The sequence below is a fragment of the Papilio xuthus genome, unplaced genomic scaffold, assembly GCF_000836235.2.
Source record: "Papilio xuthus unplaced genomic scaffold, Pxut_1.1 DF827679.1, whole genome shotgun sequence".
In the NCBI taxonomy this organism is placed as follows: Eukaryota; Metazoa; Arthropoda; class Insecta; order Lepidoptera; family Papilionidae; genus Papilio; species Papilio xuthus.
This window is the reverse complement of record NW_013530970.1, coordinates 784,603-798,321: the sequence shown is the minus strand read 5'-3', so window position 1 is coordinate 798,321 and position 13,719 is coordinate 784,603. Positions and strand designations below refer to the sequence as shown.

General features: G+C 33.9%; 1 protein-coding gene across 1 annotated transcript in view; it reads left to right on the top strand.

Moving 5' to 3' along the window:
- Positions 1 to 13,719, top strand: part of Usp32 (Ubiquitin specific protease 32) — a 31,201-nt gene that overhangs the window by 1,822 nt on the left and 15,660 nt on the right. Inside the window, exons 3-6 of the mRNA XM_013312325.1 lie at positions 1,015 to 1,333; positions 5,783 to 6,011; positions 8,911 to 9,215; positions 10,813 to 10,990. Coding sequence (XP_013167779.1) covers positions 1,015 to 1,333; positions 5,783 to 6,011; positions 8,911 to 9,215; positions 10,813 to 10,990 — 1,031 coding nt within the window. The remainder of the gene's footprint in view (positions 1 to 1,014; positions 1,334 to 5,782; positions 6,012 to 8,910; positions 9,216 to 10,812; positions 10,991 to 13,719) is intronic.

The window sequence follows — 13,719 nt, the reverse complement described above, 5'->3', positions numbered from 1 at the left end:
TATTAAGTCATAGTTAGTATTGTGTAATACAAGTGTAGGTCAAAGTAATTAACTGATATGAGACGTGAACTTTATTTATGTTTGATTACTTTCTCTGTAACCCACATTCAAGCAAGCTTTGGTCTTTCATCTTTATGAAAGTTATTGATTCATCATATTTTATAGACATAAAACGTTTGACTCATAGTAGCCCAATGGTTAAGGGTATGGATATCTGAACATGTGGTTGAGAGTTCATATCCCGCTATTTGACAATTCTAATAAATTATATCCTTTTTTTTTTTTTTTTAAAGTCAGGAAATGCATTTATGCACGCATTATTTAGGGAGTGTGGGACTCGCCGGCCACAGAAGGTGACCAGAATACCCACTAAAACCTGACTGCCCTCTGACGCATTATGGCGGGCGCCACGGGAACGCTTTCGCTTGCTTCCGTGGGCCCGCCTGAATAAATTATATCCTAGCACAAGTCTAGAACTTACTTGGATATAAGAAATATTAATAAATTAACAAAAATCTTCTAATATTTTCCCAAGAAAAAACAACCTAACTTAATGTAACTCTTCTTAGGATAGGTCAAAATATTTTGTACATTAGTAACAAGCAGTCAACTCTTGTTTAAATTTTTTTGACATACAAATATATTTTTTATTATAATAACTATAAATAAATTGTGCTATTTAGAAATCATAACAGTAATAATTTGTAATATTGTTATTGATAATTGTCCTTTAAAAATGGTTCGGATTACATTAAATAAACAAGAAAATTATTTGATAACTACAATTTTATTTTATGTATATATATCAAGATTTTTTTCAAATTCCATTTCAACTTTTAGTAGATAAATATTAGTTGCATTATTACAAAACATGTTTTAATTGTAGATAACTTATGCATAAAGAAGATATTGGCCTCTGACGACAGAAAACCAAAGGAAATACACTACTTCCTATCAATTGATTGCTTGAAGATCTTGAAAGTTTACAAGATAATAATGTTATATTTGTTTTAGGTTCCTATGGACCCTCTATGTAAATAATCAAAGTGAGAATGGCACATACATCTACAAGCGCGACTTTGCTCGCGCATTACAACTTGAGAACACATCTCTGCCGGTATCCGGGTCCCATCGGTCTGCGGATATCCTCACCAGCTTATTTGGACTTGGTGAACGAGTGACATTCGAACAGTTCCGATCATGGTTGCTTATACATAAAGATGCCACGGTATTATCAAAATGGCTGCTATCAGATCGTGGTAGTATATCACATGATTTGGAAACACCGACTTTTTATCAAAGTCTAGCTGGTGTCACACATTTGGAAGAGCGGGTGAGTTGTTACTTTTTTGTAGATGTACATATCTTGTTTTTTTTTTAATAGTTTTTATCAATGTATTAGAATGAAAGGAGGGTTTAAGGTTTGGGTGAAAAGAGTTTCGTAGTTGACTTATAAAGCTTCTCTTTACAAAGTGTAATGGTGTCCAATTACTATCGTTACTAATCCACGAAGTGCAACCGTGTCCCTTTATAAGTATTCAATGTACTTAATTAAATATTATTAGAGTAGTTTTAACAACTTAAATGGTTATAATATTATATGGTTTCCTGAGTTATTAATTTAAGATATTGATTAAATAAACCGTAGGATTCTATGGCAGTTATCTTGTTTTTAGGGTTCCGTACCTGATAGGAAAAAACGGAACACTTTTAGGATCACTTTGTTGTTCGTCCGTCTGTCTGTCTGTCCCTTTTTTTTTTAGATTATTTTGTTCAAGTAGAAAACCATTGTAAATAACGGATTGATAAGTGAGAATTTCTCTTCCTAATAATATTATAAATTCAAATGTTTGAATGTATGAATGTTTGTTATAAGATATCTTCAAAACGGCTTAACGGATCTCAATTTGGCATATAGTATGGAATAACACATAGGTAAATGAAGTTTTCTTTAATTCAACGCGGACAAAATCACGGCCTTCAGCTAGTCATCGTTCCTTGTACGTTTTTCCGTCCGTGTATGACATAGTGGCATTCAAGAGTAGAGTGAATAGGCATTTACTAAGCTAGCGCGTAACATCTTTCATACGCTTCAGCACTTTATATAAGGTGGGATCGTGGTCAAGCGCTAGCTTATTTAAAATTAAAAAAAAAACTTTTTTTTAATTAAAAGCAATATTTGCAATGTTTTTATGTTAGAATGTTGTGTGCTTGTAACATAGTTTAAATGTGTGTTCTGATAGTGTGATTATATATCATTACATATGTATAGATAAAGAACTGATATCAGCTGCCATTGTGTTTGCAATGCCAATAACCTGAAAAGCTATATTTTTAATTTATTTCATATTACGTTTCGATTTAGGACTTATTTATAAATGATTTTGTAATAATTTCGATTATATGTTATAAGTCTTAATCTTATATCTTTAAATGAGCAATTCTTGTATATAATATATATATATAAATGGAATCTCGGAAGCGGCTCCAACGTTTTTCATAAAATTTAGTATATAGAGGGTTTCGGGGGCGATAAATCGACCTAGCTAGGAATCATTTTTAGAAAATGTCATTTTATTCGTGTTTTATCGATAATCAACTTAAACATAAACTTAAATTTTTCTATCGGTAAGATCGAGAAATATTGTTCATATTTCATCATTTTATTGGTAAATCGTACTTAAATGTAATTTCCAAAAAACACAATTTAAAAAAAAAATACCGAAAAAAGCTCCGGTCATCCAGGTACCAATATAAATGCGAATTTTTGGATGGATGTTTGTCAAGAGTCAAAGTCAAAAGAACGGCGAACTCCAGAACGGCTGCATGAATCTTGCTGAAATTTGGAACAGTGGAAGAACACATAGGCTACTAATATAGTTTTTTTTTAATTCCGCGCGGACGGAGTCGCGGCTACAGTTAGTCTTGAATTACCTATTTCATGTTTGATACAATATTAATGAATAATTCCTTTTTATTTTAAGGATTTTTTCAATGAATTTAATATGAGTAAACTATTGAAGGTCATGTTGTGGTTTTGATGTGAAATCCCCGTACACAATGTTTTTTTTGAATTAGCATTTCCTCAAGGAAATTAACGAGAAGTACGAACTAAAAGCTAAAAGTGTACTAGTCAATGTTTGCATACTGATTAGGGGAATTTTATATCATTGAGAAATCACATTTCACAGGGACAAGGAGAGATTTCTATTTAAATACAAGTCTCATATCCAAATTTTGTTTATCACAAGCTACGGTAGCCTTCGTAGTAAATATTAAGGGACACAAACAAAGCTGCCACACTTACGTTTTATTTGGTCACCCTTTAGTCACTAAGGAGGACCTCTTAACATTTTAAAGACTCCTTGACTTAAACAGTGAGCAGAGACTTGTAGTTAGAGCCACTAACCTTTATGAATGGACTGGCTAAAACATCTAGTATTTTGTGCCTATTTGATTTTCCGATTCGCTGATTGTATTGGTTTGTAGTGGTGGTATGGATTCGAACTAGTAATATATTAGCATAATTTCCAAGCAATTGCCTATCCATTTATACTGATCGGTGCTTATCTAAATTAATTTTTTATTAATAAGTAAACATCATTGAATTAATCAATACTTTCGAAATTACTGATGTTTTCATACAGAATGATATCTAAATTAAATCAGTATTGGAGTCCATTAGTTGATTGTCTACGAATAAAATGGCGCTTTACAATGATGTATTGTTATTTAGAATTGTAGCGTAGTCTTCAGGAAAGTAAATACATCGTAATTTCGTTTTATAGCTTAGTAAAAACGTTCTTTCTTTATTGATTTTCTACAGCTAGTAACTATAATATTTTAAGTATACAGTCGAAGTTAGAAATAGAGAGAGAAATCTCTATAAGTGGGAGTCATTGCCAGGTCCCGACAGATGACCTTCATAAGCGAGAAACTAGGGTTTGTGAGAGACTTTTATAAGCGAGAAAATACCGTGATCTCTTAGGCTTTCGTTTATCCAGACGAAATTAAGGAGGAAATTAAAGACATTTTGCTTTTAAATTATTAATTTTTGCAAAATTCAGCCAGGCCATAATATTAACATATGTAACAGAATCATCAGGTCCAATTTTCGATATCTCTTGTTTGTATTAATTCCTTTACCCAAAATTAAAGCATACAATATCCACTAAAAATTAAATGTTTTTGTTACTTTGTCTTATAATCACTAATTTCAGGCAAACTGTTAGGTATATATTTTATCCAGGACGAAATCACCTTTATAAATATAAAAAGTCAGTTATCACGCGAGTTTGTATATCAGCAGGACGCATGTGACACGCAAGGACGGACAGATAGACGATCTTATCGGACGTGTAAATAAAAATGTGATATAGAAAAAAAAACGTACAATTGCGCAGCGGTATCTGAATTTCTTAGCACAAGATAATGCCATCTTTCGCCTTTTTTTCTTTAAAAATATTAGGCAATATTTCAACAATTTTATTTTATTAGCTTGCTCCCGCCATTCCGAGAGCACGGAATTAAAAGGCCTATAATGTTCCCGCGTGTATCAGCTTCCCGTCAAAATCGTTTCAGCCGTTCCGCAGATTACCTGGGACAAATTCTGTCTTGCGGACAGACAAACAGATCTGACCGTTAATTATCCTCATAATGAACCTAAATTAACTTTTGTAATCGAAATCGCTTAAAATAAATAGGTATTAAGTGTAGATTTCTCAAACTAAATCTACACTGAGATTATCCCTTAGTTGTCGTATAATACCTGCAGTAATAAGACGAATAAAGACTGAATTAATTTACATATACGTAATGTAAAGAATGCCACAACATGGAATGTCTAATCGAACTCCTTTAAATTGAATGTCGCCAGCAATTTAGAACAATTACGAAGTCAAGCACTCCGCCGGTACTCGGAATTGTTTCTTAATTGACTCTTATCACGACAAAGTGATATATAATTGGTAAAAGAAGGAAAAACCGTATCATATTTATTATTTAAACTGTTGGAATTATTTAAATTTACAATCTATACAAAAATTAATCTATGACTGTTCTATTGTTTATGATAAAAGATTGTTTATGGTCTAGGGTAAAAACGTCCGACCCCCTGAAATTTTGATCATTCTCACTTCTGACTTTGCTCTGAGCAGTGCTAGGGATCGGACATATACCTCCATAGTGATTATTATAAAAAGGATATTATATACAAGTTTATTTAAATCCTTAAACGTTGTTTTTACTTTTTACCATAACTTCCTATATAAACTAAATATAATTCAGTTATAGATTTCTGTTTATGCATTTATGTAAATTTATTCTCGGTTACTAATACCTAACTACCAAATTTTTTTCCTAACTTTTTCTTGCAAAATAGATATCAGAAGTATACTTATATTTTATCAATATACTAAGAATTTAAATTCGTCAAATTAAAAAAAAAACAGTCGGATACTTGACGAAGCAATATTAAGAATAAAGGAACGACTCCATTGGTTCGCGTCGGATGCACGCACTTGCGCCACGCGCATCGAAATACACAGTAAATCCTTTTAAACCGCGCGTACGGTGCGTTCAGTGCGGGCCAGTGGACGCCTACTTTAAATAGAAAGTTTAATAAAAGAAATAAGCATAATAAAGTGTCATTCAGATCCTTCACAATGTGTATTCAAAATTAAACTATCACCTGTATAATTAAAGTACCTTTGTTACTAAGCCCTTACCCATCTATCCTTTATATAAAAAACCCCCAGATTCTGTATCACTGCACTTATTCCAGGACATAATAGAGCTAGAGAAATGCTTCTGGTCACTACGCAGCAACGCTTCAAGCGGACAACTGGACGGGGCGGGGCTACGTGCTCTTCTAGCCCCGCCCCTACCCGCCGCCGCATTGCCCGGTGTGCTGCGAGCTCTGGATGAGAACAGAGATGGGCATGTGGATTTTAAAGAACTCTGCTGTGGACTCAGCGCAGCCTGTAGAGGACCACGCACCGAGAGACTTAAATGTAAGTATACTGTAACATTCTAAGGCGAGAGTCCTAGGTGCTGTGATTTTTTCTCGCTTATAGAGGTTTCCGTTTTGCTTGAGTTTCCCACTTATGGAGGTCGTCCGTCGAATCTGGACGATGATTCTCACTTATAAAGGTTGAGTTTCTCGCTTATGAAGTTCGTCCGTCGGGTCCAGACGATGATTCTCGCTTATAGAGGTTTCTCGCTAGGTGTGATTTTATGCGTTTCGTGTTTTAAAGGACATTTTAATGTTTCAAAAGTGTCGCTATCAGCAATCGAATACCCTTGTAAAACAATAATGTACTTACAATCGTAACGATTAACAATCAATTCGAATTTAGTTAGAAAGCATAAATTGGACAATGTTACGTTATCAAACGTTTATCATTTATCTATATCATTTGCGGTGTTATATCGCTTGTATCCGATGACACGCGACTGCCACGGATTGTTAATAATTGTTATACGTAATAATAGGTTGCCTTAAATAGCAGTTAACGTGTTAACTCTTTTAATACCACAGAGTCACACTCGAGTTCACTTTAATACTTAATTGTAGTGGCATTGAAAGTGTTAAATACAAAATACAAATCTTACTTTTTACTACGGTATCGGCTGCAATAGAAGAGGCAAAGATGTAGAACATAGTCTGGAAGAACACATAGACTACTAATTGAGTTTTCTTTTTAATTCGGTACAGAAGTAGCGGGCGACAGCTATCGCTTGTAAAATTATTTGTTAGGATTATTTATTTAAGACATATCTAGTGTAGTAAATATCTACGTTTGGAAGTCGCTAACATGTTATTTACTTCCATTACAATAAGCAAGTGCTAAATATATATTTACATAATTATTCCGTCGTGAAGAAAGAACGTCTTGAATACTATTATGGAGAATGACTTCATAGTAAATGTTACAGAGATAAATTACACTGTATTAATTTCATTGTCAAGGTTAAGATTAATTCAATGGCGAATCATATAAAGTTTGTTGTTTTTTTTTTAGAAAATAATTACTAATTATTGCCCGTGATAGTAGTCTTTTGGCCAAGGCCGTGTGCAAGAGTTGTAAGGGATTAATGGCTTTCTTCACGTCTCATATTTTTAAACTTATAATTTTGATATGTATATCTTAGTTCTTTGAAATACAATTCGTATTTAAAGAAGAGGAGACAAAGGAAGGGGTAATGGACTCTTTCTGTGCGTCCTCTACGTCAGTTAAAGGTAGACAACGCATTTGTAATCGAGGGGGCTGCGGTCGCTTCACTATTTTGACGCATCTACATGTAGATGCGTCAAAATTGGCAAATGAGCAATCGGCCATGGCCGATTGCTCATTTGCCAATTTCTAATATAAATAAGAAAAAATCAACTTTATCGACTTTGTGCTATACTTGTATTTAGTTAAGGATTCAATGGCGTGACTTTAACCCATTATTAGTTTCCTTAATTAGGTGTGCTGTTTTTTAAATGTAAACTCTTTAAGATGTCACGAATGGAGTTTGTCATTCTGTCTGTTTGTATCGATTACTGTCAGTTTGTCGTTGTAGATAACGTGGCCTAGTCCCAATATACGACATGTGAATTGTGGATATGCGCGTGTAGATATTTAGCTATAATAATATGAAGTTTTTTTTTTAATTTCATGGTATTGCAAAGGTCGTTTGTGTTTTCTTTATGACCAGTAATCGCATTGCGCGAGTACAGATGTTCTTTTAATATTTTGTAATGATTTAAATATGGCCAGTTACTGACTGTTATTTTAGCATTCCAGTGATAAGTGATTTGAAATCCAATAGGTTTTAAGCTTATGTTTATTAATATTATAAATGCTAAAGATTGATGGGCGGTTGTTATGAAGGTATCTCCGGGCTCAACTGATCTCGATGATATTTGGCAAAGAACACATAGGCTACTTATCAAGTTTTTTAAATTCCGCGCACATGGAGTTGCGAACAGCTAGTTCGTTATAAAGTCATATTACGTTTTTAATTTATGTATTCCATGATTATCATAGATTTGATATCTAATATTTAGTAGTGCGAAGTTTATCAGACTACCGAGTGAGTAGATAATGGGAATGGTCGACAGTAGTGACATCTGTCAACAATTACTTCAGATTACGATGTGATTTTTCGATTATATAGACTGACATACATTTCACTTCTTACTAATATTATAAATGCGAATGTTTAGATGGATGGGTGGATGTTTGAAGGTACCCGGAAAGACTACGGATCTCGATGTAATTTGGCATAGATGTAGAACATAGTCTGGAGGAACACATAGGCTACTAATTAAGTTTTTTTTTAATTACGAGAGGAAGGAGTTGCTTGCGACAGTTACTAATAAATCAGTCCTAACCAATTCGCAGGGTTCGGTTAATAATTAGTTAAAATTCTCTTTAAAATAAATAACAATAATTAGTCAAAACATTTCAAATTGTGCTTATATTTAACTTTTTTTTAGATTAATTGAATAACAATTAAACGCTATAAAATCGATTAAAAGAAAATCGTTTATCCTTGAGACGTAATTGGTAATTAACACTTCAAAGTCATGAAAATCTTTGTTTTTTTTTATTGATGCTATTTACGATTGGCTTCTATTATCGTTGAGATGTCGGAAGTTCGGTTTTCAGTAGACGTGCGACCTTGTGTTGGTCGTTTTTTTACTATTGTATTTGCTTATACGCCGATAACTAAGCAAAATTTACGATTGAATAGTAAATTTTATTACAATAATTGTATTTATATCTTGCTGTTATATGTAGACGCGAGTAGAATTAATTACGTAGATGTTCCAAACGTCGGTTTACATGGATGAAAATAGTGAAAAAAAAAATGTTTAAAAAGAGCGGATACATTATTGATTTCTTACTTTTTTCCCCGCAGTCTGTTTCAAAATCTTCGACCTTGATCGAGATGGTGTTTTAAACAAGAAGGAACTGATCGACATGGTGGGAATACTCTGTACTGTAGCCAATGAGTCTCTCAAACAGCAGAACTCCAGAGCATCAACACCATCCGATGAATCCGAAGCAGAGAAGAGCTTTGATCCTGAAGTAGTACTCCTAAACCTGAGGGATAAACTGGTCAGTTTACCCAAGAATGGTAACAAACCCATCTTTCAGCTCGGACCTAATAATTCTGTTGATGAAAGTCAGAAAATTGAAGAGGAATTGGTTGATATAAAAGAGGTAAGTTACTTAAATTTAGTTACTCAGATTTAAGACTAAACATGCCCTGCGGTTTTATTTGTTTTCGATTTTGTGACGCACGCGAGGGACGTTGTTTTTTATTTTTTTTCCTTGTTGCAAAAATAATAATTTAAATTCGATTTGTAGTTCATGGAATTATGTGTTAAAAACTTGTGAATCCTTTTATTATGATTATTGCCAGCTATTGCTTTATTTCCCTCTTTTTGAATTATTTTATGACATAAGTAATAAATTCAATACCTTTATCTGTATGGATGGATATTTGTTAGAAGGTATCTCCGGAATCTCGCTGAAATTTGAAATAGATGTAGAACATAGTAACATAGTCTGGAAGAACACATAGGCTACTAAATAATTTATTTAATCTCGCGCGAATAAAGTCGCGGGCAACAGATGTTATAAAATCTAGAAATTTCTTTTTAGCAATAATACTTATCATGTTGAGTTATAGTAAAGTCGAATCATTGATAGAGCAACATTTATCGCGTGTCATTGACGTAACAGAATGACGTCATCGGAGAGACCATATCATTTAATCTGGTCGAGATCCCGCAACACTTGATTGCAAATTGTTGTAGCTTCTGAATGTACTGATAATATTCAAAGTGGTACTCTTTAGAGTTGTTTAGTTTAGTTTTTATTATTTTTTTTTAATAGTAAAAAATAAGAAACTCGACTAGCGCTCTGGGGGATTCGAATCTAAAGATGCTTAACTTGTCAAATTCTGTTCAGTCATTTAGGCTACAGGATGTTGCAATGCAATTAACATATGTTCAAACATACTTCTTACTATCTTACTAATATTTTAACAGTGGTAGAGCCCGCTTTAACATCTTCGCACGAATTGTCCCGGCTCGCTCAGTGAAATACCACGACCACACAGAAGACAGGCGTTAAGTGGAAGCAATTCCGCGTGCAGTCTGATGAGTGTGCATCCCGGAGGCCTAATTTAGTTCTCTTTCACTTTCCACACTTTTTCTTATAAGGAAAGGATGGGAAGTGGAAGTGGACTTTCCGGATGAGAGGATGCATAGGAAGTTAAAATATTTTCTTTCTGTGCATCCTCTCCTCCGTCGATTAAAGATAGGCAACGCATATGCAATTGCGTATGTCTATGGGCAGCGGTCGCTTCCGTTCGCTCGTTTGCCATCTTATAATATAAAAAAGTGAATATTTAGATGGATGGATGTTTGTTTAAGGTATGTCCAAAACGACTCATAGGAGCTCTATGAAATATGACATATATAGAATACTAGCTGTCGCCTGCGAATACGTCCGCGCGGAATTAAAAAACATAATTAGTAGCCTATGTGTTCCTCCAGACTATGTTCTGCATCTATGTCAAATTTTTACGAGATCCAAGCAGACGTTTTGAAGAGACCTTAAAACAAACATCTAGGACACAATACTTATTAAGATTTTTTTTATTTGCGCACAGACGGAGTCGCGGGTTATTGCTAATATTTAAAATATTAGTTAAAACTATAAATCGCTGGCTTATGAGGCTTGATTTAAAATGAATAGAAGAACTATCTTATTATAGTTAAAATCTATTTATCATATTGTTTTGTACTAGGATTCGGATTGCGATGGTCTGATCGCATCAGACGCGGCGCTGACATCTGAGGAGTTTCTGATGTGGGCGGTGGAGCGCGCAGAGCGGCTGCTCACTCCGCTCCTGGAGCTGCTGTTTGATGTCTGCCATGTCGTGCTCGGCCTCAGACCTCAATGCAGGCATCACGAGAGAGACATAGGTCTGTATACTTTAATTTTCACTAACGAAACCCCTTAGTGTTGATTTACTGTTGGTTTCTGGGATCAAAATCTCTTTATAAAGTCGTCATTCCTCTCATTATCTTTAAGAAAAGAAATATAATAGTTTTAAACACGTTTTTGTTCTCAGAGTGTCACGTTTAGTAAGACAAATCTCATCGTTAAGTAAGAGTCTTCTCCTTCGATCCCTTAAAAAAACAAAAGCAACCAAATACAAGTGTCATGGTAGTGGAATTTCAAGTTAAGAGACTGCATAAGTAATAGTTAAACGTCACTAAGTGACAGTTTTTGTAAAAAAATAGTACTTTCTATACCTGTTATTTTCAGTTTGTGTGTGAAATATATATATGAAAGAAAGTCGTGTTAGTTACACTATTTATAACTCAAGAACGGCTTTACTGATATGGCTAATATTCGAATTTATGCCTTGAAGAGCTGCTTTTTATTTGACTTACTGATATTATAAATGCGAATGTTTAGATGGATGTGATGTGGATGGATGGATGGGTGGGCGTTTGAAGATATCTCTAGAACAGGCTGAACGGATCTCGATTAAATTTGGCATAAAAGTCTGGTCTGAAAGAACACATAGGCTATACTAATTAAGTTTTTTATATATCCACGCGGACGGATTCGCGGGCAACAGCTAGTAGAATTTAAATATTTGTGTGCGTATTCATACAAAGTTCAAACCGTATCAAACGATATATATTTTTATCATTCGTTGTTTTGTAAACTTAACTTTCATAAGAGATGTATGCAAATATAATAAAAAAATTATTTAACTAGCGCGCGAAACAAGGCGAAGGTATCGGTGTCAAGTGCGTGCGCCCGCGCACAGATAACGTGCGGTCCGATTCTAATATGGCGCGCTGATATTTTCCCGCTATTTTTATTATAGCGCATCTATTAATACTGAATAAAATATGTATAGACATTATTACACAAACAACCAAAAAAACTACAAAAAAAAACAAATTAAATAAAATAAATTAAGGATGTGGCAAAAAAGGTGGCCAGCTCAGCTGGTGCAGGGAGGGCTTGACCACTCCTGCGCTGGTTTTCAGCTGGCCCCTTTGTTCTCACACCAACGAAGCAGGGTTGCCACCCGTAAAATTTAAATCAAAACATTAAGTTTTTAAAAAACCTCGTACGTCAACCCCCGTAAGAAAAGGATAGGGCGATGATGTTGTCTCTCATTCTCTGAAAAAATTTACATTGTAATATGTTTTAATCGAAGTCTCAGGAAAAACTCTGCCTTTGCTGTAGTTGTCGTAATCCTTATAAAAAAACAATGCATTTAAATAAACAAAATTCAAATTGAATCTGTTATGAAATATTTATTTTTAAATCCTATATCCGCTGTTGTAATGTTTTTAAAATTTAGATTTATAACATTGTAATTCAAATTGTATACAAATCAAGTAAACTCTAACGGTTTTTTAAACTATTTACGTAACAGTTTAAGAATATATGAATTTTATAGTCTGTGAGTTTTCTATAGAGAGCGTCGGTGGCTCAGTGGTTAAGCACTTGACTTGCAATCTGCAGGCCCTTTGTTCGAGTCCAGCCATGTACCAATATGTTTTTCGATTTACATATGTACATTTATCCGACGTTCTTACGGTGAATTAAAAACATCGTTATGCAACCTGCACATATCTGAGAAGAAATTCAAAGATATGTGTAAAGTCAACCAACCCGCACTTGGCCAGCGTGGTTAACTATGGCCTAATCACTCTTAACGTAGGGTAGCTGATGATGCTGAATTTTGCTAAAAGTATAATAATTTAAGAAAACTCGTTCTCTTTGGCATAATTATTTTACTTCTTACTAATATTATAAGTGCGAACGTTTAAATGGATGGATGGATGTTTGAAGGTCTCTCTCTCTCTCTCTCTCTCTCTCTCTATTTATTATAATAAATGTAATCAGTATACGTTACCTTCGTATCTGGGATAAAGACTATTTGTGCAAATTTCAATGCAATGATAACAATAGTTAGTAAATACCTTTATATGTTGGTGTTAAATATATACTATGCCATTGAATATGTTTGCGGAGACAGGCTTTTGTTTATATTACATACTAGCTGAAGATTACGACTTCGTTCGCGCGGGATTAAAAAAAAATCTTTGTAACCTATGTGTTCTTCCAGACTATGTTCTACATCAGTGGTTCCCAAACTTATTTTGTCTACTGCCCACTTTGAGAATAAATATTTTTAGCGACCCCATATTTTCACATATTTAAAAACCACTATAACTTCAAATTAAATTAATTAATTATTGTGACCTATATATGTATATTAACGGAGAATTCTAAACGTAACTTTTACTATAACCCGCAACTTGAGACCTGCAGCGCCCACAAGGGGGCGTTATCTCCCACATTGGGAACTGTTCTACATCTATGCTAAATTCAGCAATGTCCATGAAGTCGTTCTGGAGATACCTTCTATCAAACATTCATCCAAACATTCGCATTTATAATATTAGTAATACTAGCCTTTTTCTACTGCTTGCGATAATACTATAAATTATAGTATTTTCCTTCGATACAAAAATACGAATTAGTTTGTCACATATATTATTTTTATAAAAATTTATTAAAATACGGAAACATTAAAGACCTTGGAATTTTTTAATTTTCAATTTGAATTAATAAATATTCATAAAATTTCCAAGATCGCAATGTCCAAGCACACACA